The 24,442-nt window shown below is 39.2% G+C and overlaps 1 protein-coding gene across 1 annotated transcript; it reads right to left on the reverse strand.

The window, feature by feature from the left end:
- Nucleotides 1–5,151: 5,151 nt before the first annotated feature.
- Nucleotides 5,152–22,850, reverse strand: YME1L1 (YME1 like 1 ATPase). Its single transcript, XM_071560059.1, has 19 exons — nt 22,692–22,850; nt 20,796–20,927; nt 20,011–20,176; nt 18,978–19,076; nt 17,692–17,801; nt 16,536–16,686; nt 16,337–16,444; nt 15,501–15,583; nt 14,561–14,651; nt 13,579–13,731; nt 12,248–12,380; nt 11,708–11,770; nt 11,124–11,236; nt 10,597–10,752; nt 10,070–10,221; nt 8,911–9,037; nt 8,738–8,811; nt 8,007–8,093; nt 5,152–6,883 (listed from the first exon to the last, which is right to left on the reverse strand). Exons 1-19 carry the CDS (start codon nt 22,719–22,721, stop codon nt 6,740–6,742), a joined length of 2,172 nt encoding a protein of 723 aa, XP_071416160.1. The 5' UTR covers nt 22,722–22,850; the 3' UTR covers nt 5,152–6,739.
- Nucleotides 22,851–24,442: the final 1,592 nt, after the last annotated feature.

Consider the following 24,442-nt stretch of genomic DNA (forward strand, 5'->3'; position numbering starts at 1 on the left):
TTTGTGGACCTTCTGAGTAACCACCATGGAAGATGCTGTGCCATGGCACAACAAGGCAAGGATTCACTAGAGAGAGTCATGCCCTGATTCAGGGCGGAGTGAAAAAGCAACTCAGGTTTAAGGAGGTCAGTTCTAAAACTGTAAACCCCTCGATTCCACTGTGTTCACCAGTGACAGCCCCTCCTGTAATGTGTCAGTTGAGCAGAGGAGCTTTCACTGAATAAGAGCTAAGAATATTTGAGGTGGTCTTCTAACCTGTAGGGACATGACAGTAGGTGAAAAGTCGGTTCATAATTTGTTGCCAATATAATGAGTAACCCATTGGAAACTGAATGATGGTAACTGATGTTTGTAATTTTGGAAAAATTGATGTAGGACTTAATAAGCATTGAGTCCAAATCCGCTTCTGTGGAGGGTTTCTTCTGAGAGATTGAGCAAGTGTGACAAAGCCAGGGTCTCCTCTATCCCCTGTCGATTTCCAGCTGGTTGTATGAGACCCAGTAGACAAGGCAGAATCTTGTTTCTTCCATGATGTCTCTGTTTATGGGGACCACAGTCTGAAAGTCCAGTCATTCAGAAACTGATGATTCCAGGACAAATGGGAAGTACTGATTATAATTTTTGGAGCAGTGAAATCATAGTCTCCAGGCATTTCCATTTAGAGTTAACTATGAAAGCTACATAACAAAGCTGAAGATAAATCACTGACAGCCAAGAAAAAATGGTGGAAGCACTTAATAGTCACTAAATCTGGAATGCAACAAAAACATTTATGAAAGAATAATGGCAACTTTCTGTCCAAAACCCATTATTAACCAAGTTCCTACAAAAAAAGGAAATTAAAAATCAAATGTCAAGACCTCAAAATTTTTTAGTTCTGTGCACACCCCAAATTGGAAAAAAATGCACAGACCACATGGAGTTTACCTGCAACTTTGCTATGAATATATGAATACTTCCTTTTAGTTGCTCAGATTTAGAGAGATACTGATGAGGCCACACCTCAAATCCTGTGTCCAGTCTCGGGCACCTCGCTGAAAAAAGACATTGAGGTGCTGCAGCATGTCCAGAGAACTGCATCAAACCCAGTGAAGGGACTAGGTCACAAATCTTACAGGAAGCAGCTGAGGGAGCTGGGATTGCTTAGCCTGGAGAAAAGGAGCCCATCTGCAACTGCCTGAAAGGAGGTTGTAGGGAGGTGGAGAGTCAATCTCTTCTCCCAGGTAACAAGTGACATGACAAGAGAAAACAGCCTCAAGCTGTGCCAGGGCAAGTTTAGTTTGGATATTAGGAAAAATTTTTTCCCTGAAAGGTGATCAAGCATTGGAATAGGCTGCCTAAGGAAGTGGTAGAATCACCATCCCTGGAAATGTTGGACATGGGTTAGTGGTAAACATGGTGATGCTGGATTAATGGTTGAAGTTAATAGTCTTGGAGGTCTTTTCCAACCTTAATAATTCTGTGGTCTGAAGAGTAATGACTACACTTATCATTAAGACATGTCCTAGATCACTTTGTAAAAGCAAAATGAAATTAAGCATGAATCAAGGGGGTTTTTTTAGGATTACTTAACCTGCATAAAACCAGAAATGCATTTCAGCTGCTGCATCTTTCCACGTCTGCTTTTACCCCTGGGTGCTAGAGCTTCTTGGAGATTGATTTGGCTTTTTTGCTTTTTGGAAACAGGAACAAATAAAACCACCACTCACTCTACCACCCCCCCTCCTCCTCTACTTATGACAGCTTGAGAATTTTTATACTAAATTCTTTTGAAAAGGTGTCCTGAACTTTGCTGCAAATTTCTCTATTCAAACAATGTTATTTCCTTCTCATTTCAGTTTTCCTGAGGTCTTTCTACCTGGAAAGATAAACTAAATCTGGGGGCGTTGTTTCATCACAAAGGCAGTCGAATATTCTGCAAAAGTAGCTCTGTAATAATGGGTAAATGTTTATTAAAAAAAGAAGTTGGTCTTAAAATGGTCTAGAGTTCAAGAGCAAGTTTTGTTCCTAGAAGAGGAAACAGTTCTTGAAATAGTAGTCAGACTAAAAACTTGCATTAATCTTAGAAGAAATCTGCTGCTGATTTCAAAGTCAAAACCCAGTGCTACTACACAGCCCACATGGTATATGATGAAATCTCAGAATTACACTCAGCAGCATTAAGTTTCCAGGACAGGCCACTCACCACAAAGCTAGATTTGGGGAAAAAACAAAACCTCAGCCCCATTCACCAGAATCCCCTCCTCTCCCATGAAATGTTTAATTGTCCATATTAGTGCTTTTATTATGGCAAACAATACAGCCATTTCTGCACTAATGATGCTGTGGAAAGAGCAGATGATGCACTCACACATCATGAGATGTTTGCCAACATGAGAGGAAAGCATCTTAATATAACACTGGAGCTTGAGTCATACTCTTAGAAAAAGAGAATGGAATCTAGGAAAGTAGTGAGAGTGACCTATTTAAAGTGAGCACTCTTCTCATCCTGATGTTTGGCCATATTTTAGAAGCAAAACCAGCTCTCCTTGCTTCTAGCAGAGGTTTCCAAGCAAATCAAGAGAACAGAAAGCTACCAATGGCTTGATTGCTTTAATTTCGCAGCCAATTGAGGGGATAAAGATTTAGAAAACTTTTCTGACATTTCAGCTGACTCAGTGTAGGAATCAACTCACAGTATCTGGAATGGAAAAAGTCCTGTCAGAAGTGGACTTGTGAAGAAGATGAAGATAACCCTAATGCCCTAAAACCTGAGGTTTTTACTGTTGTTTAAATGCACAAAATGGATTCCATTGTTCTTTTTTGCAAAGTCACCCTTCTCTTTCCCAAAATCCCCTGAGATAACTGTTATCTCAACCCTTAGGAATGTATTTGGTGGTCTGGAAGGAAGTTTCAAGAAGTTTTCTCATTGGATGTTATTTACCCCTTTCTATTGCTTGTTAATCCTTGATTCCTATTGGCATGGAGCCAAATCCCCCTTTGGTTACTATTTGTAGTTTTGTGATCCCTCCAAAACCCTTATAAACCCTCACCCTTGAGCAATAAACTCTCTCTTGTTCCTCTCCTGTGGTCCCTGTGGGGTCTTTGCAGGCTCCCTGGGGGCCATGTGAGGGATAGGGCGGGAGCACATCCCCTCTAGGTAAGGGGTTAGCTCCGGAAACCTAGAGCCTCTCTCAGCTGTTGCAACTCAGGTCATCACAGAGTAGGGAGCAGCCAAAAAGAGCAGGCCACATCTTTCTCCGGAAGTTTGCATTTTCTTTGTATTAAGTTTGATGACAAAATTCTGGCATGCCACCCTCAAAGAAAATCCAGAATCATGTCCAAGTTTTATGTGCCACCATGCTTGTGACCAGTTTAAGGGTATTTAAAAAGCAAACAGTCCATCTAAGCACCTCTGACTGATGTCTGGAAGCTGTGTGTGATTGTGGGGGGTTGACCCTGGCTGGACACCAGGAGCCCACCAAAGCTGCTCTATCACCCTCCTCCTCAGCAGGGCAGGTGAGAGAAGATACCAAAAAAGGCTTGGGAGTTGAAATAAGGGCAGGAAGAGATCACCAGTTACTGTCATAGGCAAAGCAGACTTGACTTGGGGAAATTAGTTTATTGCCAATCAAATCAGAAATAACTCCAATCTTAGAAACACCTTCCCTCCTTTCCCTCCCCTTCTTTCTGGTTTTCACTTCACTTCCACGTTTCTTTACCTTCCCCCTACAGCGGCAAGGGGAGGGACAGGAAATGCACGGTGCAGTCAGTTCATCACACATCTCTTCTTTCCTCAGGGGGTACTCCTCCCTCTCCTCCCCTGCTCCAGAGTGGGGTCCCTCCCATGGCAGACAGTCCTACACAACATTCTCAAATGTGGTTCCTTCCTACAGGCCGCAGGTGTTTCACAAACTGCTCCAGTGTGGGTTCCTTCCACGGGGTGCAGTCCTTCAGGAACAGCCTGCTCCAGTGTGGGTGACAGGTCCTACCAGCAAACCTCCAGTGTGGGCTCCTCTCCATTAGTCCACAGGTCCTGCCAGGAGCCTGCTCCAGTGCACAGCCTCCTTTGGGCAGCCACCTGCTCTGGTGTGGGGCACTCCACATGCTCCAGGTGGATCTCTGCTGCCCTGTGGAGCATCATGGGCTGCAGGGGGACAGCCGCCTCACACTGGTCTTCACTATGGGCTGCAGGGGAATGTCTGCTCCAGCACTTGGAGTACCTCAAGGACCTCCTCCTCCTCCTCCTTATTCGGGGACCTTGGTGGCTGCAGTTGTTTCGGTCCATATCCTTGCTCTCTGCCCTCTGGTTGAAACTGCTCTTGCACAGTAACTTCTTTCCCTTCTTAAGTGTGTTATCCCAAAGGCATTACCACCATGGCTGATGGGCTTGGCCTTGGCCAGTAGTGGGTCCCTGCTGGACCCACTGGCAGTGCTCTGCTAGACACTGGGAAAGCTTCTGGCATCTTCTCCCAGATGCCACCCATATGACTACCTCACTACAAAAGCCTTGCCCCACAAACCCAACCTCCTACCTCTGCCCAGTGTTTATGAGGAGAAATTTCAGCTCCTAGATGTAACAAGAACACCAGGGATTAAACCCAATGCCTAAACAGATAAGTTTCTTTGAAACTCCACAGCTGTTACATGCACACAACCAACCACAAATGACAATAAACTCTTTTGTAATACCAGTGCTGTTGAGTTGGTCAGAAAGCAAAAAGACCTTTTACACTTTATGGCTAACCTTGTAACAATCTTTCACATCCCAATGAAATACCACTTTTCTACTTCTATGCATATAGGAAGAAGCTTTTGAATGAGAAAAAGAAATAGGACTTAAAGGAATTACCCCTCAAACAAGATCATTCAATAGAGATTTTAGTGACTTCAAACAAGAAAAGTTTTTTTCCTTTTGTTTCTGAATGCAGATTCACATTATTTAACTGGAAAAGTTCCCTTTCAAATCCCACTACAGAAGCAGCAACTGAAAAAAGGTCTGAATTTCTAGGGAAAACATTGCCTAGAGATCTCATTATTAGAGTGCAATTTGGCCATAATTCTCAAATTTATTTACAACTTTAAATGTGTTATACACCTTAATTTACACAGTAGGGAACTTGGTATTAAATTTTATAGCAATTCACAAGGAATACAAAGAAAACCAATATGCATAATTAAAATTAACCTTTATTACTTCAAAAACAGATGCCAAATATGCAGTATATTTCTGTTGGCATATTTCTGAAATACAAGTACAACTGTAACTAGTCAGCCTAGACATTTTGTATGCTGTTTTATAACAACTGGAAGTTCTCCCACATGGAGTGGGATGTCACTGTAGTAAGCTGACAAAAACAGGCAAAAAGAAAGTCAATCTGGTTTTGAAAGGAAAAAATATGCATGTGCTCCTATTTAAAAAACTAGGTTATAATCAAGCATTACACTCAGAAAATTCTAAAATACTATGTTACTTCTACTTTTAGGTGTAGCTACCAGTTTCCACTCACATTTATTGGCACCAGCCCAACTATTTTAATGTCCAAGTATGGTAACCTTCAACATTAATATGCTAATACAGGCCCTCTCTGCAACAGAAGTTTATAGTCCTTCTATAACTGATTGTGCAGAAAGATTATGATCAAGATTTGTTATTCATAAGAACCAGTTCCATGAGATCAAAAGAATACTGGCATATAATTGCTAGCAGTCACTTTCACTTGATTGGAAACTGCTTTTGTTTTCAAAACCTTTTTCTTATTTTCTTAGAATTTCCAGAGGTTTCAGTAAGAGTTGAAAGGAAAAGTTTTATTTCCCTACTTCTACTGTAGAACAGAACTGGGAATGTTATTTGAAAATGCTTCAAACACTTTCTGAACTATCCTTCAGTGAGCAATATTGCCCTCTTTGAAGAAACTACCTGTTGGATTATCAAACGCCCATACACAATATTAGTAGAAACTCCGGGATCTCCAGCAGTGCAAAAGCACTGTCATCAAAGCACTGTCATCCATTTACTGCAGCAATAAAAAAATTAAGAATCTTGTCAGCAGCACATCAGAGGTCACAGGTATTTTTTTTTACTCCTGCCATGGTTCTGCCCAAAACAAGGCCCAAAGAGGCTTAGACACATTTAGCCTGTTGGTTTTGCATTAAAATTTTTGTCCCAGCCACACACGTGTATTATAACCCCAAGAGTGCAGGAGCATTAATGTTTCTGTCTAACATGGAGCTCCCACAATGTAGCTACTTCATTCTTAGAGATATTTTGTTACTTTTCTAAATAAGGTCTTTAATAGTGGTCTCTGGCCCCAGAGTATAAACATTTGTTACTCTACATACTACTCTCTTACATCTCCCATAGCACACATTGTGGGCTATCACTTCAAATGCACATGTAGCAGCATGGCCCAGGACGCTGTGTCAAAACACACCAGTGTATCTGCATGATTTTCTTCTCAGCTTCAACACCTTTGATTGAACCAAAATACTGAATTCAGCCCTGAGATTAAGCCTTCTGAATAACTTCTTGTGCGAAGAGTATAGGGAGCAGAGGATGAGAAACTTGCTTTATTTTGTGTCTTTTTCTGATCAGACACAACAAATAGATGAGTAACACAAGCTCACAAGAGACAGAGTAATATTAAGTGACACTAATGCCATACGCACATCAGGGAGAGAAAAAAGGCTATGCTGCGTAAGACTACTGCATTGCTAGATGTACATTCTTCAAATTATCAGTTACATATTCCAGAAGTTATCATCTTACTTCTAGTTTTTTCCCCTCCAGAACAATTTGGATTTCTTTGGCATCCAAAGTCTCATATTTCAATAAAGCTTCTGCTAAATTCTTGTGTTCTTTTGCATGAGTCTTCAGAATGTTCTTCGCTCGCTCATATGAGTCCTAATTTTAAAAACAAGTAGAAGGAGATTTTAAGACTTTAGAAAAAAACAACAGCAACATTCCACTTCAAAAATGGTTTCCAGGAAATACAGCTTGAAATATTTAAAGTTGTGTCAGGCAGTCAGCAATAGGACAAGGGGGCACGGTCACAGGCTCAAGCTCTGCCAGGGGAAATTTAAGCTGGATATCAGAAAAAAATTCTATACAGAGAGTAATCAGGTATTAGAAACCTGACATAAAGCATGAAAAACTATCAAACATTTTATGCCACCTTTGCATTTTGTATAAACAGGACTAAAAATAAAATCCTGAAACAAACCATAATATTTTTACACATGACTTAGAAAAGACTAGATTTGAAAATTTCCTGATTTTCTGAGAAAGTGTATTTGGTTTTGCATTAGGAGTAGAGCTACAGCATTCACAGATTGTTCCTCAAAGCCTAACCTTTTATAAAGCTTGTAAAACTCCAACTATTACACATTTTCAGAATGCTACAGCTACTGAAAGTTGCCAGTGATTCAAGTAGAGGCACAACACCAGCATTACCAGCTTCAACTCATGGTTCTACCTCAGCAGTTCTCACACGACCAGGTCAAAATCAACTGCAGCAATGTTCATCATTTAAATGTTACAATGTAAGTAATTTTCCTGCCTGCACTAAACTAATTCAGATTACCAAAGAGCAATTGTGAAGTTCAGTGATTACCAAATGTTACAAAAATCTCTAAGCATCTGATACTGATCCCTGTGAGGAACAAGATACTGAAGTCAACTCTCTGATCTGGTATGGCCACCCATGTGATTCTATACAAAGTTATAGTTCTAAAACTATTTACAGCCATACTTTTCCCCCTATTAACTGCATAGGCAAAATACAAATCCTGACAAAGTGTAAGAGGAAGTGTTAAAGAGTGCATTAAAGAACCCAACATCACCAACTTGATTCATGTTACTTGTGCATGGCCATCACCAAGAAGTTTTGACATGCACAGATTCAAAGTTGCAGCTACATCCACCTGTACATTTTCACCATTATACATTATTAAAATTAATAACCAAGCAAGCAGATATTCAACTCATCTCAAAAGAAAGGTATCAGAGTGGAGAGGGAGTGACTTACCCGTAGAAGTGTCCTTACTTCCTGTTCAATTGCTGACTGGGTTTCAGGGCTGACTTTCCCAGTATCAGTGTAGGTCATAACACCAAGCTAAACAACAACAAAAACATCTTTATCTTGCCACTGTTGCAGTAATACATGTAAAACACTGCACAAGCTTCATCACCTATTGCTTCCACATGCAAACAAATAAAATCATGAGTCAAATGCTTACTGAAGTGCTTTCAGCAGAAGCAAAACAAGAAGCCTGTTCATTGACTATGTAGTAACTGCAGAACTCTGCTTCAATAGGTCACAGTACAGATCCTGGTTAAATGTTTTCTTACAGAAAAACCAGACCAAAATCCCTACACTGTTTACACTTGATGAGTAATAAACACAACTAAAGGCGCTTCTAAAGAATGTATAGAAAACTCAGCGTTGTTACCCCAGTCACCCTCCAAAACCCAAGGTTACCCTCAATTTCAAAATGTTTGGCTTTATTATAACTATTTTCTGAAGACATTAGTAACCTTCAAGGCAACTTTGAGGTGAAAAGACTGCCAAGTAATTTTTAAACTGTCAAATACACAGGTTTTCTAGCTGAACTCCCTCTAGGCCATGTCATAAGGCTTATTCTTTTTGTTAAAACTACTTACACTATTCTCAGTGATCCCTGACACCCAAATAGGCTTTAGTTACAGAACAGAACTTGTCTTTGTCCTGTATAAATATTAAAGGACTGACGATACTACCTTCTCACTCATTCCAAATCTCGTCACCATCAGTTTTGCAATTCTGGTAGCATTGTCAAAGTCACTGGAAGCACCTAAAGAGCAAACAGATCTAAGTTAGGTTATTGAAACCAAATTAAACATGCTAATCCACAGCCCTGATCAAAATCTTTTTGAACTACCAATCAGCTGACCTGTTGTGATGTGATCACTCCCAAATATGAGCTCTTCTGCTACTCTTCCTCCCATACAGACATCCATCTGTGCAAGCAACTGGGATCTAGTTTCACTCCATCTGTCATTTTCCGGGAGCAAAGATACCTATAAGATACAGAACTGTGGTCAGGCAACAAAAAACTGAAGAAATACAGAAATAATCTTGAAAAAACAGCCAAAGCAGATACAAAGGCTTTTATGAAACACTTTAAATGCTCTGGGCCTCCTCCATGTCTATGCACTCATCAGGTTTGCTTGGAGGGTCTTATTCTAACCACCGAACAGCCTCCAGCAGACCACGAGCACCACATCAAACTGAGCAACTTACACCTACCACCAGAAGAAACAGAACAATCTGTTCTATCAATTTCTCCCTATTCCCTACACTCAAACTGAGTACAAGAGTCAACTTACCCAGCGGATTCAGGCCAATGGTTTTCATTAACTGAACACATTAACTTGAAAAAAAGTTCAACACAAACAGAATGTTATGGGTTCACCTAGGTGGGCCTAAATTTGGGCTCTGAAGTTTGGACTAGGCCGAAGCTGTCGGCTGACTTGAGCTGGGCTGAGCTGACAGCTGACCTCTTCTAGCCAGTAATTTTGTATTCCATATCACATAGAAATATATTTCTGTTCAAATGCTTGGCAGCTAAAGGCAAAATAAAAAACCTTAGAGATATCTATGCTAAAAACAAGATAGGTAACCAGTTAAGTTTAGAAAAGCCACATTGGACAAAGTGTTAAAAGTACAGCTGAGCTATGCTTTTACTTACTATTCCCTTAGGCAAACCCAGGTTTTGCTGTTGGGTGCTATTTTATTTGCAGCAGAATCAAACTTACATTTCTTTCCTTGTACACATGAATTGTCATACTAGCATATGCCAATTTGTCCCTAAACAAAGGAAGAAAGCTTTCTATCACGCAGAAAAGATGACCAATGGGTTTTCCAAGAGATTGCTCATAACTGAGTATTTCAAGAGACTAAATATGCATTATGACAATCACAACAACCACCATTGTTGGCAAACTTCTCAACACCACAAAACCAACATAAAAATAAAACTAAATAAAGAAATACTAATAAAATAAATAGAATTAAAAAATACTAATAGAAGTAGATGAAGAAGCACTCACGTGTCCCAGTGTTGTTCCTCGTGTCATGATTGTGGCCTTGTTGATTGGCATTGCATCCTTCGTATAATACGCGATGATCGCATGTCCCGACTCATGGTAAGCAGTGATGGTTTTGTTTTTCTCATCAATTTCTACACTTCTACGTTCAGGTCCTTAAGCAGAGGAAAATAAAATTAACTTTTTTGTGCAGTTAATCACCACAATCCACACATTGCATATACTCAGAGCACAAAGCAGCTCAAAGCACACTCATTAACTGTAATGAGCTGGATTTTAATATCTAAAAATGGACTGTGTCTCCCTCTAGGCTGAAGTACCACAATGCAGCACTTTTGATTTTAAAACCAGTAACAGGTATCAAAGACTGTATTCCACACTAGATTTTACATACTACTCTCTGGTCTCAAAAAATGTTCTATTCAAAAATAACTAATAGGAGATGTAACTGTTAAAAAAAAAGTCTTCATTACTCAAGAAAACCTCTGTGTACAGTAACATACAAGTATGTCTTTTGTATAAAATCATACCCATTAGAATTTTGTCCTTGGAGAATTCTAGTTCTTTCATGGTTACCATATCTTTTCCATCAACAGCTGCCTTCAAGGCAGCTTGATTTACAAGATTTTCAAGCTCTGCTCCCGAAAATCCTACTGTGCCTCGTGCAATTATTTCTGGATCAACAGCTGTGGGGGGGGGGGGTGGGGGGTGGGGGGTGGAAAAACCAAACAAATTTGTCATTAGAGTCTATATTGCTCCTGAAATTGTAAGCAAGAATCATGTTCTATTAAAAATTATGCATTAAACAAAAATTTTCAGTTTTAGAAAGGGCGAAGCCTATTACACTGAATCAAGACACCATGAATTCTTGTGGACTATAAAGAAATGATGCCTCAGAAAACTGTCAGACAGTTTATATTAGACAATTTTTGTGTTTTTTTTAAGACACCGTGTAAAGCCACAATTGCCAATGCAATAAAGGACTAACAGATGAGGGGGCTGATCCAGTATCAAAAACTGTTACACAAAAAGACATTATAGTAAAGTATTTACTTACATGGATCATACTTGATTTTATTAAGGTACCACTTCAGAATTTCCGTACGGCCTCTTACATCAGGCTTAGGAACAGTAACTTGCATATCAAAGCGACCAGGACGTATCAGAGCACTAAAGGAAATGACAATTTAGTACAGTGACTTAAAAATGCTGCAGTAAACTTACTAATGTATCAAGGAACAAAAATTAATTGCTATTTCTAAAGACATCTACAAAGACTATGTCTCATGCACAGGTGCAAAGAATATGTTTTTCTGTCTGTAAAAAGATAGAGGAAAGATATTTATTGACAAAACATTTTAAAGGGCTTTTTGCATTTGAAAATTTTGCATTATGAACAAGGAATGCAGCTGGTCAAATTTTAAATGCTTAGAAGCATGTTACTTATTTCTCCATATTTAACTTTGCAACCTATTAAATGCCAAAAACTGGTCACACACATCCCCTTTTACGAGGGGAAAAACCTCAGCCATAACACTGTAATACCTGAAGATTAACACAAGCAAGTTTGTTGTTGTGGTAGGGGTGTTTTATTTGTTTTTTATGTATTCTCTGTAAAAATGATCAGTGTATTATACTCACTTATCTAGTGCTTCAGGGAAGTTTGTTGCACCAATAATAACAACACCTTCATTTGGTTTAAATCTGTGTGGACAAAAGGGTGAGATTTTTTTTTTGACACAGAATTTACAATTTTGTCCATATATACTTCTGTTACTTATTTCACATGACTTCACTAGCCAGTCAAAAATATGCCTTTACACCACAGCATGTGATCCAAGAATTACGAGATTTAACCCAGCAACAGGTTAAAAACATGCTCTGCTCTGACTTGAACTTCTTCCGTTAAATATATAACCAGGCTAAAAAAATTGAGAAGACATTCAAATAATTGCAGTTACTGTGCAACTGCAACTCAGAAGCTTCTATATTCTTTACAACAAGGCCATTAATGCTACTGTTGGCAGTACTAGAAGGTAGTCATAAAAGCGGATTAAATTTATATCCTTAAAAGAATTACAAACAATTATGTAAAACTTCAAAGCTGTCAAGGAGTAAAAGTTCATCCAAATTACCAGTCAGTCAAGCACCTTCTGTGCCCTGAGGAATCCATATACCTACCCATCCATTTCAGCAAGAAGTTGATTAATGGTCTGTCTTGAATAGGGGTGCATTGGAGATTCAATTCTCTTCCCACCAACTGAGTCCAATTCATCAATAAATATAACACAAGGTGCATTTGCTTTTGCTTCCCCTGACAAAAGGAAAATAGCAGGAGGACCTTGAACCACACAAAGGAACAAACAGTGTATCATGTAATTTAGGATTCTATTTCTATTATTCTTGGGTTATAAAGTTTTCTATTAGACATCAGCAGAAGTGTCATGATTTTAGCTTAAAAAAAGGGAATGTATTTTTGAAATGGAGAGCTACAGAGAGAAGCAATGTTCTTCATATCGTTATCAGATTATTCATATCATGCTACAAGAAATCACCAGTAAAATAGATTAAGAAATTGTTGTATTTTGTATGAACTCCCTACAAGAGTTTCTTTCATAGGCTTGGGTAAAGAACATTTGCTTATTAAACAAAAACAGTACAAAATACAATGGGTCTCAACACTAACTTATTTTAATAGAGCCCGCTTGTTATTTAACAGGGAAGGGCTCACACGCGAGTTCACAGGTATTAAAACCACAAAAATGCAGCGATAAACTTGAAAACCATTGACTGGTAAGTGGATACTCGGATGGAACTCGTTCACCCAGCCAGACATACCTGTAACATCAATATCAATGTACAAGTCAGTCATCTAAACTTCTGTAGTCAACAGAAGGAAATGCCTTTTTAAGGTACTAAACATACTGCATTTTGCATCTCTTCCACATGAAGCAAGTCACGTTCCTTCTACAAATGCAAACTACTTTGTACATTGTATATATTTGACACTACCAGTTTCCCATTTAAGAGAGAAGCTGGATTCCCTCTCCCCAGTAATATTTGCATACTTGAAATAAAAAGGTTCTTTTGCTATAAATCTAAACATTATAATGTCCTTTATTCTGAGCCTGTTGATGGGTGTGAGAAAGGAAATAGCAGCTTATTGCTACACTGTGATGCCATAAAGCTCGAATTTAGATTAAAAAAAATAGAAAAATATGAGGGAAATAATTGATAAGGTTAATACTAATTTTTCATTTTAAATTACTATTTCAAATACTCCATTTCATAGGACATTATATTTCTATTTAAATTACTTTTTGTTTCTGGGACTGTTGTAACATCACTTATAATTTTTGCTACAATTTCATCTGATGACTAGGAAGATTCTACAGTTGCTCACAGAATTCTAACATTTACCTACAGAGGCTTTATTTATTAACCTCGAATTGGAACCGAATACTGAAATCTCCCACATGAAACAATTTCAAACCCCCAAATATTTAACTTACTGAACAGGCTTCGGATGCGACTTGCTCCTACACCAACGAACATCTCATCAAACTCTGATCCAGATGCATAATAAAATGGAACATCAGCTTCACCAGCTACAGCCCGTGCCAGAAGCGTTTTACCAGTACCAGGTGGTCCAACCAACAGAATTCCTAAAGGAGAAACAAAACAGCCAAAAAGCAAACCCACCAAATCCACAGACTTATACAGGTAGTTTCTTCCATGCAGTAGAAGAAATAATTTACACTTGGCTTCAAAATGCTGTTAACATCCCATTTCAGACACTGCTCATTACTTGCAGTCTGAAGAAGCTTCCTGTAACAAATCCAGATACAACCTGATCCACATTTAAGCAACAACAAAGACTTGTAAGACTATCAATTAGAAACAAACCTAAAGTATTCTACAGAATTACTAAAATATTCTAAAGAATTACTACAGTATTCTACAGAATTACTATTCAGCTTAGCAGCTGAATCCTTAACAGTGTTTCCTTCAAACTGACATCCTCCTGTCTGTTTCTGTGGAACTTTTTTTTTAATTAAATCATTCCAAGTAATTGTCTTTAAACAGTGTACAGCACTGGCAAGAAACAGACTTACTAGCTTTACTTATTTCAGATGCACTTGGACTTCCACTGTGATAAATCTTAATCATCCTTTTAAATGCAAACATCTGTTTCTGAGCTGTCTAAAGCAATTAGCAAACACTAAAGGTGCTGAAAGCCATAAGGAAGAAATAAAGGCCTTTTAAGAGCTCAATTACATAAACTTCCCCCTGCTTTACAGGGCAAGGAACTACTGTTCATTAGTTTTATAAATAAAGAAGACACAGTAAATTTTGTCTAACTTCAAAATATTCATTTGCGTAATACGTGAAAAAATAGTACGAAATCAGCATGTAAACAAGTCACTTGGTATAGAACAAGCAACACAGCCATGGCTACAAAGGTTTTTCACTTCTGCTGAGCAAGGTTCTTACCTTTTGGAAGTTTACCTCCTAACACAGTAAATTTATGTGGGTTTTTCAGAAATTCCACAACTTCTTGCAATTCCTGTTTAGCTTCTTCAACCTACGCATTAAAAACATGCCACAAATATAGCCAAGCATTTATAAAATACTGAATGTTTTTTGTAGGTGAGTTTTATACAAGAAATTAAGTCCCTAATTGTGTATTGATCAAAAATACAAATAGAAAATTATAAAAGCGTACCACAAAATTTGTGTGCATACTGACTGGCCATCCATTTAATTCAACGTATCCTAGAACTACTCACAGAAATCAGTAAACATTAAAATTAGAAACAATGAAAGAAAAACCCAACAGCTCAAGACCAGATCTGACCAAAAAACTAAAAACAAAATCAAAAATTCTACACCAAGATATTAGTCTAAGTAATTAAAAAGAGATTAATTCTATCTATTTGTCCAAGGGGAAGGAAAGGGGGAGGTCCTCCTTTTGTCACTGACAGTCAAAGAACAATTGAATAGAAAAAAATTAAGCTATCCCATAAGCAGTGCCATGCCCAGTTCTTTCCGGGATTCTTTGTATCTTCTGTCCTAATTATCAACACCCAGAAGAGATGGTACTAAGAAATAATCAAATGGCATTATCATCTTCTTGTACCCATCAACTTCTGAAAATAATAGCTTAACTTGGATATTTATGGTCTGTCTTTTGCTGTTCTAGCCTTTAAAAACATCATTCAGTAAGTGGAGAGTGCACCTTTAGTAAGCTACTAAATGCTACAAAAATATAAAGTAGAACAAGAGTGGTTCAAGTCTTCCTTCGCCTTGGAGTGGCCAATATAAACAAAGCTTCAGTTCATGCAAAGAAATTCCTTGAACAGAGTAAGACATTCTTCAGACTCACAATGATTAGTTAAACAAGAACTTGCAGACATTTTACTTTTACTCTTACCCCTTTCACATGTTCGAAGGTGACATTTTTCAGCTGGATTGGATCAACTGCTGCATCAAAGATACTTGATGTTCGAAAGCGTACTAAGAGCAAACAGCACATGACGAACAACAAATTTACACACAAAGCCATTTCATTCCAAGACTGAATTTTGCAATTGAATGCACACCACCACCACACTGACTCAACACCTGCCCTTTTAAAAGGGAATGTGTTCATTTACAAGTGTCTGGCAAGAAGAATTTTTTAAAAAAAATAATTCTTTAAAATACTTGCAATTAATTCACTGATGTGCTTTTTAGTCATGGGTAGTATAGAAAGCTCTGCGTCCAGAAGCACATAGACAGCTAGAACTTCTCCCTCAGATGTTTCTGCATATACCCTAACTTGCTTGAGACCCAGGTGATAACAGCATAAAGCTGAGCGACATTAGCTCAGCCTTTTCATTGTTCTGCTATTTCCAACAGATCTCTTGAGATGGCAATTTGACAACGAGAGTTCCTGGTTGCTATAAATTAGGCTGTAATTACAAATTCAAAAAATCAAACCATTTTGCCTATAGCTGATCTGGGTAACACACCACCCAAATTCAAATACATAACTGGTACACAGCCTGACTTCTCTGGTTCCATGTAACTGCTTCACCAAAAAAAAAAAAAATACTAATACACAACTTTTATGTCTTCATAAACATTTTGTCACACTGTCATCTGAAAGGCTGTGCCAGAAGCAGTAAATAACTTTCATTAGTACACTGAAATTTTGTATTTAATTTATGATAAACCTGCTGGAAGAAACAACACAAGTGTAACAGTGGGGGAAAAAAGATAACTAACCAGCATCAGAAAAGGATCCTTTCCCAGGTAAAAACGATGAATATATAGCAAGATAAAAACAAAGAATGAAGAGAAAGAAAGAAAGCAAACGTGATCTTCTCAAGGAATCTGTAAAAGAAAACAAAAACATATTTAATCTGGGCTGAAATAAACTACTTTCTGATTGCAAAGACAAGATACATAAACTAAAACAACTTACCAAGTGTTTTTTGTAGGAATACCTGGGCTTTCAAAAAGCCTTCTGCAAAACCAGTTTTAAAAGCATCCTGGTGTGCCTCTGGGATGTTTTTCGTCTTCATTAGCGCATCTAAGTTTTCAACATCAATTCGTCGCTTTCTTAGGATGAAGCTCTGAAATATTTTCCAAAGCACTGTTAGTGCACACTAAGCTTTGACACACAGTTAACTACCACCTGGCTCCCATGGGTGGCAGGAAAAAGATAGAATTACAAAAGCATCTATGGGGTTACTTAGATGACACAGGGCAGTAGCTCAAACGTGGAATCCCAATCGTGTGAGCAGGAGCTCACATTTTTGCTGAGCAGTTTCAGCATTCCCTCAGATTCCAGTTCCAAACAGGAAACAGCCTAAGGCAGATCTGGACAAAGCCAGCTTTGTTCACTGGATTCAGTGGAAGTTATTAGCTTAAGCTTTTTGCTTTATCTCCAATTGCGAAATATTTTTGTAAGTATAGTTGTGATGGAACTTCAGCAAATACACCTCACACACCTATCAAATTTATGAGAAGTGCAAGGAGCTACCTCTGGTTTACCTTCATCTCCAGCATACCCAGTCCACAGATGAAATAAGCCACATATGCCAAAAAGAAGGGAAGAGTTCAAAGATAATTTACACACATAGTAAGATCAAAGGCCTTAATTAGCCCGACTTCTGTACAACCAGTTAGAAGCAAAGAATACCTGGTTAACTTGGTTTCTTCAAGTGCTTGGCTACCCTAAACCTGGATAGTTATCTGCTGACTTGAAAACACACATTCCGCTAACATTAAACTAACTGTACTTCTGTTTAAAGAAATAATTAATTTGACTCAAAGCTATTTTTAACAAAGTCACAGAAACAGAATACAAAAAAAAATTCTAGAGTTTAAAACCATATTTATACTCTGTAACTATTTGCCTAAAAATTTAAATAATCTTTGTATTGGTTATATATGAAGCAAATACGAGTATTACTAAGAAAGAGAAATATATATTGCCATTAGCTTAAGTTTTAGAATGAAGAAATTCTTTCATACAAGTGAAAGAAAATATCTCTGGTAAATTGTGAAGGTTCATTCAAGGGAAAGAGGTGGTCTGAATAAGCCTAAAACAACTTCATAATGTTACTCATATTTACCTTCAAAAGTGAAGAAAGTGAACTTTTTGTTTCTGTGAATTGCTCAGATGTTGACTGCAGACGTCTTGCTCTTGATCTCAAAGTCTTAAAGTTCCGTGTCTGTATGTAAACTTTAAGTAATAAGAATAAATAAAATTAAAAACTACTCATTACTACCACTATAAAAAAAGTCTAAGAAATTTCAGAAACTCTTGTATGAAAGAATACACAATATAATCTTCCCAACATATCCACTGTACTGTAAATGGATAGTTAGGTGATAATAAACCATCTTTGTAATCTGAACTTGCAGCAAACCACTTACTGTTTCGCATAAAATTTTATGTTAAAATAACCAGAAGTTCATGATGTGAATTATAGATAAGAGGCCAACTTGGGGAACAGAAGACATTCAGTTGAATTAAATCCAGGCAGGTTGACAAACACCTTCTGCAGCTGACCTTTGACCCTTGGTCAAAACAGTCTAACTTCAACATTTGACCACGTAGCTCTGGACCTTGTCCAGCTCAGTTTTGAAAATCTCCAAAGATTAAGATAACAAAACTTCTCCAACAATCCGTTTCCAAACTTAGCCATTCTCCTTATGAGAATTTTTCAAGAGGAATGTCGTTTGCTTTCACTTCTGATTGCTGCCTCTTCTTTGAGGTGTAAGGCAAAAGGAAAACTGATACAGCTCCAACAGCAATTAGGCCACCCCTTGCCTTCTATTCTGCAAACTACAACATCACATCCTTCAGCTTCCCCCATATATTAAGTGCTTGAAAATCTGCACCGTTTCTTGGCGCCCATCACTGTTGTCTACATCTCTTTCCTACAGGATAGAAACCCAGATCCTGTATCCAGATGTAGCATCAGAAGAACGGAATAGAGGACAATCCCTGAATTCCCTGACCTCCTGATTAATTTCACTAATGCAGCCCTACTACTACCCATCATCCATCCAGGAGTACCTTAAACCACTCTCCAAAGCCCTCAGAAAGCTCAACAGGAGGAGTACTGGATTCCACATATTTTTGATTCAAAAACAGTCGGTTCACTTATGATCTTTAACAGAGTATGATCCACAAATACTGACACTTTGAAACATGATTCTATGGGAACATGACATTTACTAACTTAATTCTGCGAACATACTCCGTGAGTGCAAAATAACGTCATGATTTGAAGTGTTAACATCACAAAGTTCCTCCTGGAGCTTACTGGTATTTCCTGAGTAATGCCTACACAATAAATGTAAAAATACCTTCTCAGACTAGAAAAATACTATAGAAATTAAAACTTTATACCTGGCCAACACCGAACATCTGAGCAGAAATTTTGGAGGGGATTGGGATGTTGTCTGTACAAACAAGATGAGCGTAACACACTGAAAACATCCACGAAACCTGTGAACAGACACAGCAAAGTGTAAATACACCCTACTTTAAATGGCAATTCAATATTACTTTTTGCATAGTTTGTTTTTTTCCTTTCTTAAACACTACAGTCCTTCAGGCATCTTTAATTAAACAAATTACCAAAACATCTATCAAATCTTTGAAGCATTTGCAACTATTTTGTTCACTTTCAGGCAACTGTCTCTGGGCTATTTTTTTTCCATATCTCACATCACAATGCAATCTCATACTTCTTCTCTAACAGCAGCTCTGTGGTATTATTCTTAACACTCTTTCTCCCTACTGCAATACTATATAGGCAGTATATTAAATGTCAGGGATGTGCTTCTTTTTCTAATACATTGTCAGCATCTGCAATGGCCTTACTGCCTGAATTTTAGACTAATTCCGACAAAACATCTTTAACTGTAAGGAACTGTTCTTGGTTTATTTCAGATACAAAATACTCTACCTGGATTGTTACCAGTTTGTCAACCTGAATTCCTAATTAATCTTTGCATAATGTTGCTTCAAGCAAAAAAGGAATAACAATGTAAACTGGAGATGTTTGTGACTCTTACATTAGTAAAATCTAAGGCCTTGGTGAAAAAAACCGGGGGAAAAATTCTCAGCTCAGATTCATCATTAAGAGAAATGCACTTTTACTACCAGCTGAGTTCAGACAAGTTTTAACAGCAGGCAACTTCAAATTTGAAGAAAAAATTCCAAAATCTGTGTTGAATTTTTCTAGAATTTCCAAGTTTCAAAAACACCACTCTAGAGACCATCTGTATACAATTAAAAATACATTAATAGCCTTTTTATTAAGTATTTTTTTAACTATGGATTATCTACAGCACAAGAGACTAAACTAAAGAATAACTGTATTCCCCTTTACAATTTAACTCTCACCAACTCTCATGAGCATTCCATTCAAACATACCATGCTTATTTTCAAAGAAGGACTGGGCAGAGACGTACGACGTGTGCCACTGCGAAGGGGCTTTGCTGTCAGCACAGTAGCCGGGGAGTAACCTGTTCACCAGCTCTCTGAACTGGGTGGGCTTCAAATCAGACAATCCCAGGTCTCTCAAATTTTTAAGTAAAGACTGAAAAATAGAAATAAACGTTCAAAGTTTATGTAACATTGCCTTAGGGAAAAGAACCCCCCGGTAGCACCAAAAGCAAATACAGATCCTCACAGAGATAAAATAAAAAAAACAAAGAAAAAATGATGGAATCAAAGCACAGCAATGAACAGTACAGTCCATGCTGACTCCCGAAGTTCTGCAGTTACTGAGAGACTCCATGTTTCTCTTCACAAAAATTTTAGTAGTTGTAAACCTTGTTATAAGAAATGAGTTGAAAGAGAAGTGGCAAAAGCTGATACTAGTTTGCACTTCCCATGTTTTAATTTTCAATGTCAAGGGCAAGAAATACCTAACAATAGATATTTTAATAGGAAAACTTAAAAACATACAAATCTGCTATTTAATCTCTGAAAAACCTTCAACAAATCTTTAGTTACAGTCCATTTTCTCACAAGCAATAATGAAAACGTTGCTAGAACTCAGAGTGAAAAGACGACATGGGGTTTATTAACAGAAAAGTTACTGTCACTTTACAGCAAGAAACATCAAGTTGAAAGTGAAACCAAATCCTGTCCTCATTTGCAAATTACTACTGAGTTAAAAGCAAAACATCACTTTTTCTAAAGCTCTTTAGTACCTCCGTCGTCTGAGGATCGTGCTCTGGGGAGGTGTCCCTCTGGACAGGCTGTAGGGATGCTTTGCTGGCAGCAGTGGTGGAGCTTTTTGGTGAATGAAAGGCATTGATGAGGTGACTCAGAGGAACAGTAGCCTGGGGAAAAAATCAGATAATGATTTCAGCTTGTTAAAACTACTTCAACATATTCCTATTCCAAACCCTGACTTATAATGGCATATCTTGTATTCAGGCTTTTAACTGAGGATTCAGCTTCAACACCACAGTGTTAGCTGACACATTTATTTAAAGGAAAAAAAAGTTTAAGTGCACATGAGAGATTAGAGGCTCACAAAACTTGGAAAAGGAAAAAAAGCCCCTAAAGTGGGCTGTATTTCCTGGTTTAAAAACATAAGCTTTGTTTAAAGAAAATCACTAGGTTTGCAAATGCAGAAGCAGATACAGTTCATCAACACTCAGGAGATACAAAGACTGCCCTCAATGTGTAGCTACAAAAAACCAAGAGGCCTCATCCAGCAGGTTCCCCTTGAAACAACTTGAACAGAAAGCTCAGGGGCAGCTTTTGAATACCCTTGACTCATGAGGCTTTATCAATATTTTACTAAGGTAAAAATTGCTGTTCTTAAGCACTGCTGATTCCTGTGTTGTTTTCCAAACACCTATTTTCATCTATAAAGTAATATTTTCATAACTTGAAATATCTGTACTTTTCCTGCATTTTACATTATTCCCAAAAGTTGCCTTTATGATTTCTTGCTTGGGATCCCACTTTAGCGACACATGTAACACACAAAGAAACACTCAAATCTGCAACCAGCAGCACTCAGGTGACTCCACCTTATGGATCAGTCCAGTTGCCCAGGTGCAACACGTGCCAGGGCTCCTCCTCTAGCACATGACTACATCTCTTGTGAATATCTGGTACAAATAATTCCAACACTCCTCAGGACACGTCACTAGAACAAGCTGGGGTGCGACTATGGCTGCTGGAATGATAGCTGACTGAAGCTCAACTGGGTGTATCTGTGAATGGCTTTCCGCAAGAACTTCCATCTCTGTTTACTAGACAGAAGATGAAGAGAAGCAATGCTGCAAGACATAAAAACTGCCTCATAATTAACTGTCCAAAGTTATAATTAAACTCTGGGAGTTTATGGGAAAACCATAAAGTGCCCAGAGGTCAAAGCCAACATCCCAACCACTAACCAAACTTTCCTCATGCATTTCTCATATGGTGAAATGACACTTCTAGAAACAGACAAATTCTTCCACCTCACTACACTAACAAAAGCTATTAACACATTCTCCACAACTGGAGAGCACAATCAAATCCCATTCCGGAATAAGACTACCACATACTAATCCCCCTAAGACAAAACATAAACGTAAAACCACTGGTTCAGATCAACGTCCACAAAATCCAACAGTCCCATCAGACTCACGGTCTAATAAACGATGACTTCGCGCGTGCATTCAGACTGTTTTATGCAACAAATTATTAACGGGCCTGTCCTCCACTAACCCTCCTAAGCGATTTCCTTCTGGTTTGCATGACAAGCCGCGACAATTACCAGCAGTTTAACTTCTGCTGTGGTAACACACACTACCACCCCTCGCTTCCAGTACAAAAACGGACACTGAAAACCGCGATCTGCGGTTGTTTCTTCACTTCAGAACGCTGGTACTCTTTACAAGCTTTTACTGTATCTTCCCCTCTCTCCTCCATTTACTTTTTTCCCAGTTGCGGATCCCAGGCCGCCGCTGCCCGCCCCGCCCTTCCCCAAATCCCCGGGAACGTGGCACTCGGGCGGGATGTCGGCTGCTCCAGCCGAGCCCCGCAGCCCCGGCCTGGCCTTCCGAGCGCCCCGCTCGCCGCAACGCGGGCCCCGCCAGCCTCACCTGCGGCTGCACGGTGGAGAAGGAAAACATTGTCCTGGCGGGCACCGGCGCCGCTCCCTCCTCCCCGCCGAGCGCAGGAGCCGCCGCCAGGAGCGGGAGGGCCGCGGCTCCGCTCGGGAAATGTCCGCGCCCACCGCCCCGGAAGCGGCGCGGCAGGAGCGGCTTCCGGGCAGAGCCCCCGCCCCGGAAGCGGCGCGGCAGGAGGAGCTTCCGGGCACAGCGCCGCGCCCCGCCCCGGGCAGAGCGGCCCGCACGGGCACCGGGGCATGGGAGCGGCACGCGGGATGGGAAAGGCCCACAAATAAAACACGTATTGATAGCCAGCGAGTTGTATTGCTTTAGAAAAGGAGCCTGTGCAGCAGTGGGGCAAAATATTAGGACTTCGGAGAAGAGCAACAAGGCTGGTGAAGGGGCTGGTGAAGGGACTGCAGCTCAAGTCCTGTGGGAAGAGGCTGAGGGAGCTGGGGCAGTTTAGTCTGGAGAAGAGAAGGCTGAGGTGACTTCATCACTCTCTATAACTACCTGAAGGAAAGTTGTAGGCAGGGTGGGTTGATCTCTTCTCCCAGGCAGTCAACAATAGGACAAGGCACGGGCTCAAGCTCTGCCAGGGGAAATTTAAGCTGGATATCAAAAAAATTCTTTCCAGAGAGAGTAATCAGGCATTGGAATGGCCTGCCCAGAGAGGTGGTGGATTCACCATCCCTGGAGGTTTTTAAACAGATTGGACGTGGCACTGAGTGCCATGATCTGGTAAAGGGCCTAGAGTTGGACCAAGGGTTGGACTTAATGATCTTGGAGGTCTTTTCCAACCCAATTGATTCTATGATTCCATGATTTAATCAACAGTAAGGGACATTTAGTCTGTGAAATAGATAGCTAACAATTAAGCTCTAAGTGATGTCCATGTGTTAGAAAAACAAATGAAAGGCAGGGCTTGATGTGCTTTGATGTTCTCAGACCTGGGAGAGGAAATTAGCATGGCTTAGGAAGAGGGATTACCACTGACAACACACACGAAAGAACGCAGAATTTATGGGCAACCAACACTGGCAGGACTCCCAAGATAAACAAGAAACTAATAAAACTAAGTCAGTAATTGTGCCAAAATCAGCTCCAAGTGGGCAAAAGGGCATTCCAGTAGGGGGGATCTGTGACTGCTGACCCACAGACCACTGACCCAAGAAACTTGCGCTTACCCACAAGAAGAAACTGAGCACACAGACTAATTAGCACCTGGTTAGAGTTTATCTCCCTTTTTTTCAGTGACAGTATCAGTAGCCCCAAAATTGCTGTTTACATTCAGTTAACATGGATCTACATAGGGCAGAATTTGTTCTATGATGGTTATCCTTTTTCTGTGCTTTGTGCTGAATTAAGAAACAATCAAATCCCATAGAATAGAACAGAATTCTTCCTTTTATTCAGCGCTGGGAACATGGGGCATAATTCCACCAAAGACATGAACGAGACTTTTGTATTTCCAGGTTTATATACCTGATAATCCCTCCACAAAGTTAAGCAGTATATTTCAGGTGACTTTTAACAGATCTAATGGGCTGCTGTTATCTCTGCAGCCCTATATTTCCTTTTAACTGAACAATGTTACAGCTTCAAGACTCAGCCTAGGCAGGTTTTCTGATTTATTTCTTACAGCTTAACTTCTAATCTAAACAAGGTTTTGGCTTATTTCTTAAAGTTCAGTTTACAGCTACTGGGTTAAATTCCTCTTTATCTAAAGCTATGCATGGTTA

This window comes from Pithys albifrons, chromosome 7 (assembly GCF_047495875.1).
Source record: "Pithys albifrons albifrons isolate INPA30051 chromosome 7, PitAlb_v1, whole genome shotgun sequence".
Taxonomy (NCBI): Eukaryota; Metazoa; Chordata; class Aves; order Passeriformes; family Thamnophilidae; genus Pithys; species Pithys albifrons.